This window comes from Pan troglodytes, chromosome 17 (genome assembly GCF_028858775.2).
Source record: "Pan troglodytes isolate AG18354 chromosome 17, NHGRI_mPanTro3-v2.0_pri, whole genome shotgun sequence".
NCBI classification, from domain to species: domain Eukaryota; kingdom Metazoa; phylum Chordata; class Mammalia; order Primates; family Hominidae; genus Pan; species Pan troglodytes.
Window position 1 is genome coordinate 74130035 of NC_072415.2, and position 15684 is coordinate 74145718.

At 40.3% G+C, this 15684-nt stretch overlaps 1 protein-coding gene and 1 long non-coding RNA gene across 3 annotated transcripts in view; one reads left to right on the forward strand and one right to left on the reverse strand.

The window, feature by feature from the left end:
- Positions 1 to 12843, reverse strand: part of LOC129137822 (putative uncharacterized protein encoded by LINC00305) — a 32298-nt gene extending 19455 nt beyond the window's left edge. Inside the window, exons 1-2 of one of the 2 annotated variants that reach the window (XM_063795821.1) lie at positions 12591 to 12843; positions 299 to 362 (exon numbers count right to left, since the gene is read on the reverse strand). In XM_063795821.1, coding sequence (XP_063651891.1) covers positions 299 to 332 — 34 coding nt within the window. In that variant the 5' untranslated portion in view covers positions 333 to 362; positions 12591 to 12843. Of the gene's footprint in view, positions 1 to 298; positions 363 to 674; positions 715 to 12590 lie in introns of those variants that run through there. The other variant, XM_063795822.1, reaches the window with a different exon arrangement.
- LOC104003183 (uncharacterized) overlaps positions 1 to 15684 on the forward strand; it is a 110056-nt gene that overhangs the window by 52449 nt on the left and 41923 nt on the right. The window lies entirely within an intron of this gene.

Sequence of the window (15684 nt, forward strand, 5' to 3'; positions counted from 1 at the left end):
AAGACCCAGGAGTGAGTTCTGTTATTATAAAAATCATGGCAGTTAGAAGTGTAACCTAGAGTGCAGAATGCAACAATAAGGAGGATAATTCTTTTTTAATTGGCGTGGATCACACACCAGTTCCACATTCAATTAGTGGCTTTACATCTTGAAACAGAAGTAGAAAATTTGAAGTGAGTTCATGTACTCATAAGTAACATTCTAATTTGGAAAACAAATTATGACAAACTCTATAAATAGGGTTAATTTTTTTCTTAGGTTTGTTACTTTAAAGAAAGAATTTGAAATGGTTACTCACCATGTATAATGCACAGTCTATGAAGGTTGATCATATCCAGGGGTGGGACCAGATAATTTCCATCCTGCAAGTGAAAAAAGAACATAAATTGTTGTTTTCAGTGAATGCTGCAAAACACAATGAAAGTGAGTAACCCTGGGAGTGTAAAAGTCCCCCATTCTTCTGTGTGAATCAGTGCTCCTCTAAAGCCTGGACCTGAACAGCCTTAGACGTGTCCTCTATTTGCACCCAGCCTGGTTTAGTTGACCCCAAGCCTCTTTCTGAAGTTATGTGTGCGGTTGGCTGAAATTTGACAAAAACATTGGGTAGGGTCAAGGCACTAAGCCAAGTGACAAGGAGCATTGAAGTTTCATACAATGTAAGGAAGGAGAAAGACCTGAGGGAGAAGGAACCTCAGTCATCCCATGAACAGAAGGAAAGTGGGATGTTTGAGCAGAGAGTATATAGAGGGATATTATTCAAATCAGTAAGAGGAGAAGATATCCTGCCTCTATTCCTGTTGACCTTCTCCTTCTTATCACCAATCATTCATTTACTTTTACTGTCTGAAGAGGTGCAAATATTGTAATTTAAAAAGCAGATATTCCTTATAATAATATATTAAATGCTATATACCTGGAAACATTATTTTAATGTTTTGTTTCTGTATTCTATGGTCCCTAAATATGGTCACATTTCATACATGTGTACTCTCTAAATTTGTGATTTTAAACATTTATTTAAAAGCCCTATTTATTAATCACTGATCTTGTGCCAAACATTGGGTGAGGTGGTGATGGGTGAAAAGATGAATGAGGCACAGTCGTAGAAACTCATAGCCTCATAGGGGAATCAGAGAGGTCAGCAGATGTTTAAAACCTGCTGAGAACTAAGTACAGGTTTCAGTGGTTAAGATGCAAGGTGCTGCTGAGGCAGGGTTGGACCCAGAGATGGAAGAGGCACCGACAGTGATATAGTTGGTCTTAAGCTTTGAAATGATCTCACTCCTGAAAATAAAAATCTTTTTTGCTAGCTGGTCACCTGAATTCATTTAGTTTACCTTGTCTTTTTCCTGTAGTAGGATTTCACAGAGGATTTAACGTGTAATGGTAAGAACTCGGAACTGAGTGCAAACAGTTGGTTTTGACCATCAGGGAGAATAAAATCCAGCCCCTTGGTTTTACTAGGTACTGGGATCCTCGTTTCTCATTGCAGATGGTGGATTTTGTAATGTTTACATCCTTCAAGTTGTGAGTTGCCCTTTCCTGAATACTTGATATGTTCTACATGGCAAAGTCTGCCAGTCAAACGGCACAAAAAATGGTGTGTTCTGAGGTTCCTTGTTAACATACATACAGCTTTTCGGAACACAAATAAGTTCAAAGTTGTGCAAAGCTGTAAGGTGTTCCGTGTTGCCCTGGGCATTAATATAAAGTGAAAGCTAGTTACAGTTTGCAACTGAATTAGTAGCAGTCTCTATTTATAATGCAACCGTACTTCGACATAGCACATATATTTTTAAAGAAAGACTTAATATCCAATTATTTTTACAAGAAAGCTGGCTGGCTAACTCCAAGAAGTTTAAATTTTCCATTAAATATTGTTTTTTTTTTTCTTCAGGGGAGATGGTTGTTATGACAGGATTCTTTTGCCTTATAAAAAGCCTCGTGTAACAGATAAAGTAATTAGCTGTAGACCAAAGTAGTTTGCTCTGTGTGATTCTTTAACACCCCCTCAAAGCTACTCAAGCATGATATTTCATTTAATTAAATACACAAAAAGTCAATTGGAGCTCTCCGCTACATGAAACTTCTTGAAAGTATGAAGAAAGAACGTCACAGGAGGGCTTGTGTGTTCACCACAACCTCAGGACTGTCCCGGTGCTGGGCCTTTCTTTTCTTCAAGGGGCTTCCCAGTACAACTCGAAGCAGTCAGGGCCAGGATTGTGAAATCAGTCCATCTTCTTCACTGGTTATTTGTGGAAGCCCAATTTACCCTACTTTTACCCACATCCCTAGGCAAGTGAGTGCAAATAACTGAAATGACTCATAAAGTCTTTGAATGAATTGATTTTCTCTTTTTACTTGAAATCAAAAATAAATGTTCTCTTTTTTCTCTGGCAGATTGCCTCCTATGCAGTTATAGCTGTGTATTTCTCCTGGGATTTACAGCATTTGAAAATCAGCACTTGAGAGACTCGTGCACCTGTGTGTCCATATATGGCTTCCTGTTTTGTCACATGAGGCAGTTGCCCGCTATGTTCAGATTCAGGGCTTTTTGAGTGGGAGAGCCATGAATGAATGTCCCATGGAAGGCTGCTGGTGAAGAGTGTCGTGACTGTTCTGTTGCAATAGAGTGTGTTTGTATCCTCATTTATTTTATGGAGAAAACAGAGTGCTTGCTTTCCAGGGACCTTTCTAGGATTCCTCCGTGAAAACCTCCTGTGAAAATTCCAAATGGTTTGAAAGACCCTTGGATCCTCAGGAGCACAAAGTTGGACATCTTTGCAGATGATCTGAGCAACCCCGTCTCTACCGTTGCAAAGTGCTGTTTATCTCCATTAGAATTTGAATCTCATGGTGGGTTTGTATTTGATAACCCCTTTTTATGATCACCTCAGTTCAGGACAGGGGATTGAGAAGCTGTATTTTCAGAATGAAATGAACCTGAGCAATAATCATTAACTCGGCATCGAGGAACAAGAATGTGACACCCACCTTAGGGTAAAGATGACAGTGCTCATATAGGAACAATGCCCTCTGTATTGGTTTCCTTGAGTTGATGTCACAGAGTTCCAGAAGCTGGTGGCTTAAAACAGCAGAAAATTGAGTTGTTGAGAGGGGCATGCTCTGAGGGCTTTTGGGAAAAATGGTTGCTAGCTTCTGGTGGTTGCTGGCAATTTTTAGCTTTCTTTGGTTTGTAGCCACATCACTCCAATCTCTGCCCCCATTGTCACATGGTATTTTCTCTGTGTCTCTGTCTTCACATTGTCTTCCCTCTATGTATGTGTGTGTGTCCAAGTTTCCTTCTTACAAGGACACCAGTCATTGGATTATGTCCCACCCTAATCCACGATGACTTCATCTTAACAGATTACGTTTAATAAGACCTTTTTAAAATCAAGTCACATTCTGAGGCTGTGGGTGGAAAGCTTCTTCTGGAAGAAGTTTTTGGGGAACACTGTTTAACTCACTGCATTTTTCTATGGCATCTTCATTTCCTTGCAGCAGCCTCACAGAAAAGCAAAACCAAATTTACAGGATCAGTTACTCAAATGGAAATCCATCTTCAGTACGCTGTGACTGCATAGCCAGAGTTTTCCACATGGTAGGTTGTAGCCTACAAATGAATATGGCTGCTTGAATGTGGCTGACTCTTTTGGGCTACTACTTAAAATTTTTCCAGTCATATTTTTATAGTGCAAAATAGATTCCCCAGACATTTCCTGAAGTGCTCAGTGTAACTCCACACTAGAACATGTGCCTTCCCAAGTCCTGACAACTAAGTCAATTTCACAAACCGACAACATCGTCCTGTGTTCCGATGCCCCCAGTGACCACTGTTCATATCAGTAACATTTGAAATTTATCCTCACTTGTCCCATAAACATACACAAGCACAAAGCCCTCAGCAGCAACTGGACAAAATGCTTTCATGAGAGAAGCCTAAAGGTCTGTCAGTTATTCTCCCTTTGCTATGCTCATTCAGCATTGCTTTCCATGATCTAGTGAGGTAAGACATATTAACTGATACTCAAGGGCTAAAAAACAATAATAGAACTTAGCATTTTAATCTCCTACCTTTCCCTAGAGTTTCATAGCAACTTTTTGGATTCATTATAAGTAGACATTTAGAATGTCAGCTTCCAGCAATACGTACTCTGTGGTTACAAGTCCCCTGTTTTATATTGGGAACATAAGTATAAAGGGTAAAATATAATGGCATTTTAAATAAAGAACTGAAGAGACATACCCAAATGCCAGAAATGACCAAAATGCTAAAAATCAGGATAGGTGGGTATATTAGGCCATTCTTTCATTGCCATAAAGAAGTACCTGACACTGGGTAACTTATAAAGAAAGAGATTTGATTGGCTCATGGTTCTGCAGGCTATATAGGAAGTATAGTAGCTTCTGCTTCTAGGGAGACCTCAGGAAACTTAGAATCATGACGGAGGGCAAAGGGGAAGCAGGCTTGTCTTACAGTCAGAGCAGGAGAAAGAGAGAGAGTGGGGAGATACCACACATATTTTAACTACCAGATCTCACAAGAACTCACTCACAATACAGTATCAAGGAGGGACGTTGCTAAGCCATTTATGAAAACTCTGACCCCATGATCCAGTCACCTCCCATTAGGCCCCACCTCCAACATTGGAGATTGCAACTGAACGTGAGATTTGGATGGGGACACAGATCCACCCCATATCAGTGAGCCAGTGATCAACTTATGTTTGGCAGGCAGGACGAGCATGCTCTGTAGTGGATTAGTTCTCATGATTCCTAACACCTGAAGCAGCTCTTAATTCCTTCTCATTTGATTGTTTTTTCTTATTGACATACCTTCTTGGTCACATTCTATTTCTAGCTTCCTGAATCAGAAGATATAAAACACAAACAGAAACTTAAAATTGTAGTATGTACATTTGTCCACGTGTGTCTGCCATTTTCCCTGCTCCATGTTGCTACTAATCTCCTCTGTCCTCATCAATTCCTGTCTTTCTCAAATAGTAGTCTCTCAGTCTTCATTTGTGTGTAGATTTCTTGATTCCACTGTTGAACTGAAAGTTCAAATGAGTGTGGGTAGACAATTATTTTTTCCTAAGCAGCCTGAGGATAGCATTTCTTATTCACAGTCTCTCTTGTTACTAATGAAAAGCCTCTTAATTATCTTCCTTTTGTGGCACTTCTCGTCCTGGTTGTTTTCTCGTTGTCTTCAGCACTCTCCAGTTTCACTAAACTGGGTCTAAAATGTGTTTGATTTTGATTTCATATTCTGTCCAAGGGCTTTGTTTCTTTCATACATTTCTTAAAAATGCATGTCTTTATCTTAGTCATTTTCTTGTAGAATATTATACTTACCCTACTTTCTCTCTTCTCAGCTCAGGAACTCCTGCCAAATGTGTTTGAATTTTTAATTCTTACCTCCACGGCTGATAACCAGCATTGTATGTTTTAAGACAAATATGCTTACCCTACACCAAGGGGAGATTCCTAATTTGTTCTTTTTGAGTTATTGACCATGCTGTGTTTATCTATAACTACTCTTTTGGTGTTGCTTAGATACTAGAGTCAGTGGTGATGTTAATTTTAGCCTCAAAAAATGTAGAATGATCTGTGGACATGGACAGGGTCACAGTTACAGGCACAGAAAGCATTGTGAAGTTTTCAAATAGGCAAATATTTACATATGTATATGGTTATTTAAAAATGTATTTCTTATGTCAATCCATGACTTGCATATGTCACAATGGAATCTGGTGTAGGTTTTATTTCTTGACAGAAAGAAAGATTCTATCCTCATAGTGTTGAGTCTTTTGCAAGGACCTATGGATATAGGTGGTACCTACATGGGAACACATTGTCTAATACCACAAAGAATGGGTAGCAAAGTTCATAGTGAAGTTTCCACTGTGAGTGGCAGGTGGCGGGCTCTTCTGAGAAAGAAGATTCTAGATGCATATTGTGGGGAGCAGGTATGGGATAACCACTTGGAGTCTTCCTCATCCTCCTTGGATAATAAGTGGGTTTCTGAAGTCTGCATCTTCTCTGCTTTCTATTTCCTCTAGAAAGTTGTATAAAGAAATGTAGACATATTGTATATTACAGAGGAAGGCAGACTTCAGCTTAATTTTGAGGCAGAGACAAGGGAGTGTTCATTTATGTGTCTGAAATGTAAGCATCCATAGAAAGAAGATTCCTCCTCCTGAGAACCCAACCTGCACCTTAATCAATTACCATTCTTGCCTTCACGTGCTGGCATGTCAGCAGCTTTGGTTCAGATTTTGACAATGACAGGGGATGTCATAGAAGAGGTGTGATTGGGTTCCCTGACTGGGATTTATTGTACAGCAGATTTTGTTTTCTTTTGCTGGGAGAGAAGTAGCAAGGACTCTACCTACCTTGAAGGGGCAAATCCTCCTGGGGAAATTAGGAAGTGTTATGCTTGGGAGCCTCCTTCAGGAGTGGCAGTTCTCTGCTGCTTCTTCACTTCCCCAGGACAAACAAAATTTTCTTTGAGGCTGCCCAGGGACCGGTCTGGACACTCACCTTATGTCCGTTTCTCCTGAAATCTGCCAGGAAATCTGGCCCAGGCTGCCTCCTGGGACCCGGAGGCCTCTCTACCCTTCCTCCTCCAGGCCCTGTGGAATTGTTCTATTCTCGGTGGTGGGGGCTGGAAGGTGTAACACCACTCACTCTCCCCCTGCTTCTCCAGCATGCTGTTCTTGATCTCCTTCTTTACTACTTCAGCACCCACCCCCCAGCTCCCCTCTCTTTACCTCCTCCACAAACCCTTTGGGTGCTCTAAGACCTCAGAGCAAAAGAGTCAGAAAAAAAAGGACAGTTTTTTATTTTTCTGCTTCAACCTGCCATGTAGCTTCCCTGAGGTATCACAGTGCATATAAAAAATGTTTTCTAGGCCGGGTGTGGTGTCTCACGGCTGTAATCCCAGCACTTAGGGAGGCTGAGGTGGGCGGATCACCCGAGGTCAGGAGTTTGAGACCAGCCTGGCTAACATGGTGAAACCTCATCTCTACCAAAAATACAAAAATTAGCCGGACTTGGTGACACACACCTGTAGTCCCAGCTACTAGGGAGGCTGAGGTGGGAGGATCTCTTGAACCTGGGAGACAGAGGTTACAGTGAACTGATTGTACCACTGCACTCCAGCCTGGGTGACAGAGTGAGATTCCGTCACAAAACAAACAAACAAACAAAGAAAGTTATCTAGTGAAATTGATCATTAAATTTAAAAAACCCCTCAAATTATATAAACATTATATATTATTTCTGTGGGTGGTGTGTATGTGTGTACGCGCACGTGTGTGTACGTGTGTGTAGAGTACATGTGTTCAAAGAAATGATGCCTTATATTTACACTATGGTAATGGTATGGGATAGGGTGGCAATGGTGCACTTATCCCCCAACATTTGCATTAAAATGAAATTTTGATCCATGTGGTTGCTCAATTCATTTTCTTAAGGAGGCCACACCTGATCCAATAATATCAATACTACAATAATTATCTCTGAAATGACACAGGGAGAACCTGGTTAGTAGGTGAGAGAAGCATCACAATTTCCAGTAACTCACAGTTACTTTTACATCAACCAAATTAAGGAGAAATAGCAGTTATGAGTGAAAATGGAGAGATATAATTAGAAAGGCTTTTATCCCTGTGCTTTCTCATGTCCTGCAATTGGCCATACCTGGGTGCTACCCTTTGCAGGAATGCATGTAACATTGTTTCCGATGACATTCTGGCTTAAGGGAAGGAAGGGAATACTAGCAATTTGTCAACAGAGTTAGCCTTTGAGATTTCTACTTCTACAAACTGAAGCCCTGATTGGCACCTGAACTTTAGAAGGTTTATTTAATGCTACAGAACCTCAGCATTTTCAGGTTACCCTTCAATTTGGAAGTGTTGTGTATATTTTCTCCAGTGATCCATTGCTCACCTCTGCTTAGCCTCTGAATCCCCTTGCTCTTGAGGTTAGCATCTCCCAGCATGTTTCTGTAAACCTGGGCATGTGTGCTATGCCTGGAAGCCTGGACATAGGTTGGCTGAGATCGTGCCTACGCTCTGGCTTTCCTGGCAATGACGTCTTTACTCCACACCTGCTCCTGGCTATTTCACTCATTTCCACCTTTACAAACTTAGATCTATTTTGTCACCACCTAGAAGCTTCTGGTTCTAATAACAAATGTTCGAAGATGCCCTCTCCCTCTGCCCATTCCTCTTTCTGTCATTTATACCCCCTTCCTCCATTGTCATCTGGAGTTTCTGGGTTCTATCATGACACTTGCAAAATGCCTCTGCTGCCTCAATATATAAATAACACTAATTTGTCATTTGAATCAATGCTGCCTTGTCAGTGTTGTGATAATTAACCCATGGGCTGGCATCCCACGTGTGTGTCTCTGGAATGAGAACACACGGACCCAAGTATGATCATGATGCTTCCAGTGAGTCAAGGAGCAGAAAAATGACGCAGGAACAACTGGAATTAGATCAGCAAGCAGAATAAGAAAAGAAAAATGAAACACAACTTTGTTTCATTCTTTGTGTTCCTGATTGTGGCTCAGGTGGCAAACTTGCCAACTGCATTGTTTATGTACTCACAGAAGAAATGAAGGCTCCTGGTTACCTTGGAGGATGATACATGAAGAAAAAATCTTGAAAGCTAGTGAGAAAATTGCTGTTTACAGATAGTGACATTTTGGCTAAGAAATAGGTTATAATTGATGTGCACCAATTCCGGGCCTGGCCCATAACATATTTTTCAAAATCCTCTTCTCAATCTCATTTTCTCATCTCTGCATGGCAGAAAGAGAAGACATTCAAAATGGTGGAGCCCCATGGAGAAAAGAGCTCAGATCCTTGAATCATCACTGAAAATAATAGTCTTTGGTGGAGGTGAAGACAGATTCATTGCAAATGGACCTGGATTAGAAGTGACTAACCTCGACTGTTCTGGGCTCATATTCTGGGTCAGAGAAACAGACAAGTAATAGAATGCTTGGTAGAGGCCATGTGCTACGAAACACTGGGGACATCTGCAGGAGACAGAATGTGAAGGAGTAAGGGGGAGGACTGTGACCTATGATATGTGTTTCCCATAAAGGTGATAAATACTGGTGAATCAGCATAGTGTCGAGGAAAGAGAAAAACTGAAGGGAACTCTCTGAAATCCTTCAAGCTTCAGATGCTGGAGTGATGATGGCTGCGTACAGAAGGCATTGGGATAGATGCGCACGGAGGAAGCATTGGCTTTTGCCTACTGCATTTCTGACTGATGAAAATGAATGGACAAAAGTCCTCTGCACATGTGTTCCAGGAGACATGGTGGTGGAGGGTTTAGAGAATAGAAACCAGGCTTGCCCAAGTACAGAAATATACTCATTCTTCGTGACATCGGAGATACAAAAGAACTTTGGATTCTCATGTTTGTGTTAATTTGGCCAGAAGAAGAGGCATGTGGTCAATGTATCTTATAGGGTAGAGTCAGAGGACTGAAATCCACCTTCCAGAGGGAGGATTAAAGGTCGGTGAGGCCCTACCACCTGAGACCTGTCCATAATATCCAAGGCCATGGGAATGACAATAGGCTGGTTCTACATCTCCATGAGCAGGGTTCTCTAGAACAGGCTCAGGCCATTAAAGGTGGCTTTACCAATTATTCTGCTGTAACTATGGAGAGAATGAGCACAAGCAGGGGAGCTGAGACAAGGCAGGCAAACAACCTCTAAAAATCTACAATTGGTGATTGGTGTGCTACTGATTAAGGTAAAGGCACAGAATTATACATCCAGGTTTCTATTACTTATGGCAGAGCCTCAGACCCAGGTTGAGAGACCACTGGCCTTAAGAAAAAAAATGGGGTTGCTGATTTCTGGATAATAATCCAACTCTACAAATTGAAGAAGCAACATACCCTCTTTGTTAAAGTCGAAGGAAGGGTAAGATTTTCCTGGAAAATTGCCAGCATGCTAAGAACTTGCTTAAATCTATAAAGGAAGCTAAGGATGGCTTGGGGTGCTTGGAAAATGAGAGAGAAGGGGAATCATAAAAGAAAGAAGTGCAACACATGAGTATTATGGGTTAGCGTGATAAGTTGACTGTGGTCCATTCGCCCTCCTCAGGTGGGTGCACAGAGAGAAGGAAAGATGAAAACTCAGGTCAGAGAAGTAGGTAACTATGCTAGTTCAATCTAACCATAACTGCTACTGCTGTTTTGGAGCCAAGGACAGTATATTCCCATTCCTTGGTCACAGAAGGCCTCTTAGAGTTGTCTCCCAGGACTAATAAATTAGAACCAGATGAACAAATGTGAGGTGATAAGAAAATAAAGGGTGAAACAAACAAGAATTGAGAAACAACCCTTATCTGTGCTTACATATACAGCCCCTAGGGTGGAGGTCAAGAAAGTCACATCCACAATCTGATAGTGTTAGGTGTGTAGTAGACACTGTCACTGAGGAACCAGCCCCAAACAAGTGTACAGTTGGCCCCAATACATACTTTGATTATATATTTTTTTCACCTATCCATCTGTGTAAAAATATATAGGGTAGAGCCTTGGCAAAGACTGCGAAGTATTTATACAATGGAGGATGGAACCTGGAGAAAAAGAAAGAAACATAATACATCTAGTGCTATTTTCCCCATTCAGGGGATTAAAAATTAACTTTTATTTCTTTTCCCATTTATGTGGAGAGGGAGAAAGCTCTGCCTAAAGCTCATCTAGAATATGTTGCATCACATCAATCTCCCTTACCCCCACATTTGAAAAATCACTGCTGTAGATGTGTGAAATGGATTTGTAGAACAGTAATATTTCATTTAGGATTTGAGAAAAATGTATTTGATCCTATGGGAGGTACTCTGATGAGTAATTTAAGAGACTAACATTAGTGAGTAGGCTAACAGGGTCTTGAAACAGGGACACCAATACAAAGTTGTTTAATTGGGGTCAGTGCACAGGAAACAGAACTCAAGAGGGTTCCCATTAGTGAAAGAGTATGATAGCTTGTCATGTTAGGAACTGCCTGTAATGCAAGATGGTGTGAAAGGTTGGAGAAATTAAGTGGAAAAGACCATGATTCTTACTGATCAGGACAGCTTTGGTCAGAAGGCACCTGTCTCATTAGTAGTAGAAATAGGAGTTACAATTGGAACTAACAACAAATTTGTGTTTCATGTGATAAAGCATGTGAATATTTGAGTAATTAAATGAAACACTTCTAATTTACTTATTTACATATTGAGCCATTTATTCATTGTCATCATCGGCCTCATCGTCGTCATCATGATCATGCCTTCTATGTATTCAGCGTCTACCAGTTTTGAAAGTATACTGGGTATGCTGGGAAGATTTTTATCTATTACTTCATTAATCTTAACAACAACTCTGGTAGACATAACTAATGCTCAGAAATATCTTGTTTTTTTTTTTCCTGTCACATGGAAGACTGCAATTCCTAGACTCCCTGTGGTTGGATGTAGCCATTTACTTTGTTCCGGCCGTTGGACATGGAAGAGGATTGATGTGCACCACCTTCAGGCTAAAGCACTCAATTAATTGCCAGTGCAAGACTCTCCACTCCAAGCTTATCCAACCTGTGGCCTGTGGGCCGCACGTGGCCCAGGATAGCTTTGAATGCAGCCCAACACAAAATTGTAAACTTTCTTAAATCATTATGAGTTTTTTTCTGCAATTTTTTTTAAGCTCATCATTTATTGTTAGTGTATTTTATGTGTGGCCCAAGACAATTCTTCTGCTTCCAATGTGGCCCATGGAAGCCAAAAGATTGGACACCCCTGTTCTACTCCATCTTCTCCTGGACATCTAAAAGGAAGCTTTGTATTGAGATAGTAGAGTCAAAATTATTCGGTAGCTTGGATCCCTGAGAGGCCTTCTGGTCCCACAGAAGACTTTGTATGAATAAGAAATAAAATTTTATTGTGTAAAGCCACTGAGTGAAGGATTGTTTGTTATCGTAGCATAACCTTACCTCTCCTCACTCTGCAAAGAATATCTGCTTATTAGTTGCATTTTACTGAGAAAACTGAGGCTTGGAACAGTAACATACCTTAAGCTGGTATTGCACATTCAGTTCAGCTGGAGTATAAGCCTATCTGTTTCTGTCTCTACAACTGGATGATAGTAAAACAGTTTGAACAATGTAACCAGCTTACTGGGTTCTACTAGACTGACAGTACTACAGAGGAATAGTAGCATAGAAAGGTAAATTGGAAAGACTTTGGGGGTATAAATGGGACATTTTTTGAAGAAGAAATGCTTGAGGTTTTTTTATGGTGACCTACAAAGATACTGGCACAGAGGACTTGGGGACCTTCTTTTTGGAAGTGACTTAGCCTTGTCTAGACATTTACCTGTATCTGTGTCCATATTTTAGATAATTTTTTTTGCACGAGTTATTTAGAAGTTTAAAAAGATCTCTGCTGCTAAGTAAGAAATGCAGAATAAAATAAACAACAAAAGAGCCTTTGGTTTGGCCTGACAGAAACACTGGCTGGTTCATTCATGCTACACTTGGAAAACATTAGGAAAAACTAAGCCATTGTTACCTGTGGCAAAACACTTTGCTGTGGACGGACGCACTGCTAATGACCTCGCAGCAGGAAGTATGGCTCCGAAAGCACTTCTCCGTTTCCAATGCAGGGTGACTGGGGTGTTTTTCTACATCCTGATTAGTGCCTCAGAATCTCTGTGTGGTGCTTTCTGAGAACAGAGTGGGTCTGTATTTTGTTAAATGTTGCAAGGATGGATGATTGACAATCATGGATCAAATAAGCACTCAGTAATCCATCAGAGGAAAGACTGTGAGAAAAAAATAGATGACAAACTACCTTCAAATATATAGTTTGCATACTTTAACATTTATTTCATCAGGATGGTTGCCTTATTGTGACATACCATGTTTTTTCCATTTCCTCCCTTCAGAATGACTAACAGAACTTGCAGCTCTTCCTCCTTCAAGACCAGCTGTCAGTGTGAGATAGGGATTAAGGCAGGGCATTTTCATGATGAGACTGTAAATCTCTTGGCGGAGAGGATTTGACCTTCCTCACCTCTGTACGCCCAGATTCCAGCCTAATACGTGGCACACAGTAGGTTCTCAGCCAACACTGGGGGAGAGCATGAGGACAGCAGAAGCTTCTGAATGCAGCTCAAATGGAAAATAAGCTCCCTGATACCCTGTCATTTTTGGTTTTTCAAATGTGAATTCTTGTTTATAGAATAGTAAGGAAAATACATAATCATAATATTTTAAAACAGAATATGAAAAGACTAAGTCAGCTGGCAGATTCCAAAGTAGAACACAAGTGTCTTAAACTCTAGCCCTGTTGCTGTGTGATGCTGCCTGGAGGAGGCAAACCTTAGGGTGGGAGTAGAACCAGGTGGTGGATGGCTGGGTCCCTGCCCTCTCTGGATGGCTTTCTGGTCTCTCAACCTGCCTGAGTCAAGTCGTCCAAGCTCCTTCAGGAAAGTGTTAGGGAAGCAATGTGTTTCCACGCCAGGTTTCCTAAGGATTATGAGAAGCTGGCTTTAATACTTTTTAATAGTAAAATTTAATTAAACTAAATGTACCTCCGGGAACAGTAATGTATGCAAACTTATCACAAAATCAAGGACCATGGTGAGAAAAAGTGAGAGCTTAATGTGGATGAATTCCAAAATATTTGGCTTAAGCAACAAAACCAATTTATTCTATATTTCCCCTTAATATGTCGTGTGGATCTTTTAACAGTTGGTTGTTTAATAATAGTAATCTTCAAGCTTATTTCTCGGATCAGCATGCGTGTGACAGTCCTTCATTCTCAGTAAACACTGTGTGATACAATCAGCCTGCCACAGATGCTCCTTATTCTATTACTGCGGCATAATCATTTGGGGAAATCTGTGAAACTAATGCAAAATCTCACAAAGCTATTCAGAAATATGGATTGAAAATGGAAGACTGGAAAAATAGCTTGTCATAGCCCATTAGCGACTACACACTGCGATTTAAGAAACTATTTTTCAAACGTTTCCATTTTGCACATTGCTCAAAAAAAAAAAAAAAAATCCTACCTTGTTTGTTCCTGAAGAACAATGGGAACATCTATCATAGGATGTTAAGGCAGATTTACCAGGAAAATATTCATATTTCCGTTGGAAGAAAATATGTGGACTTGATTTAAGATTAGCCTATGCATTTTCCTCAAAGATAAACACTATTTCTGGTGTTTATTTTTATTGAGAACAGAGGACAATAATGTAATACAATTTAGTGGTATGATTTTGTTGATCTTGATAAGCAAGATTCTATACTTATGGATTGGCCAGCATTTTATCAGACTGGCTATTAATTCTTTCATTTCCCCTCTTTCTTCATTGTTTTATAAATATTTATTACAAATCTTGCCTATCTTCAACCTGCTCTAACCTGGGTGTCTTTCTCTAATCATTGATCTCTCTTTCCAGAAAGAATCTTTTCTATTTTACTTCATAATCAATGACTTTTGGTTTTTCATTTGGGCACATTATTCCCCCTACTGAGATGCCAGCAACTTTTCTGGGTTTTTCTCAATCCCTTGTTAAGAAAACAATAGTTCTCCCCACCCCCCATACTCCAGGGAGGAAAAGAAGTAATAGTTACTGTGAACCTATTCCTATATCCTGAGCCTTCTACTGAGAGCTATCATGACAATTTCTTATATTTTATAGGTTGGAAACTGACAGTAAGAGGTGTTAAACAACTTTTCTGAGGTTATACATTGAGTATATTGCAGAGTTTGCATTCAAAGAAAGCCATGTTATTCTGACACTCAAACTCCTGGTCTTTCCGTTCTTGCACGGTATTCTAGAATTAACTACTCCCTACACTAGGCAGAGACATCACAAGCGTGGGCTACAGTCAGAGGGACCAGGGAACTACATTTCACTCTGCCACTTACTGCCTTAGCAATTTACTTAGTTTTCTAGTGAAAATGATACTTAGCTTTCCAATTTAAAATAAAAACCCAGCAGATAATGTAGCACAATGCTTACGTCTGAGTAAAAAGCAGAAAAAAGAGATTATTATCATTATTACCCCAAGAAGAGTAGTTGCATATTTATCCTGGAAAAGAGCTATAAATTATTTAATTATTTTCCTTGATTTGACTATTTCTTTCAAGTTCAAAATTTCTGCCCTCCAAGTTCCTGCCCCTTGCACCTTTCCCCAGGTGGCTTGCACATGATGGAAGGGAAGCACTTATAAGACTTACAAGACCCACAGGCTTAGACCTCTAAGTTAGTTACACTGCCCATGAGAGTGAGGAGACACGCTTTCTGCTGTCTTCCCAGTTTCAGGGAAAGGCGTAAGTGCTGTATTTGGGCTATATTACCCGAAAGACCTTGTTTCACCTGCAGGGAAAGGATGGCCAGTAATACTCAACCTCAGCAGTAGACCCAAATGTGTAGGGCCGATGTATAGAGAAGAGATCAATAACCTTGATCTTTGCTGCTGGGAGACCACCCAGTCATAGATACGAAGAGGCTGCTTTTTTCCCTAATGTTTCTTTGGAGGCTGACTCTGTAGACTTTCTAAAGCACACTGAAACTTGTAATTCTCTCAAATATCCATTTCTACTGGTATATTCACAAATAATTATTTATGAAATCTTAAGCAGAGTT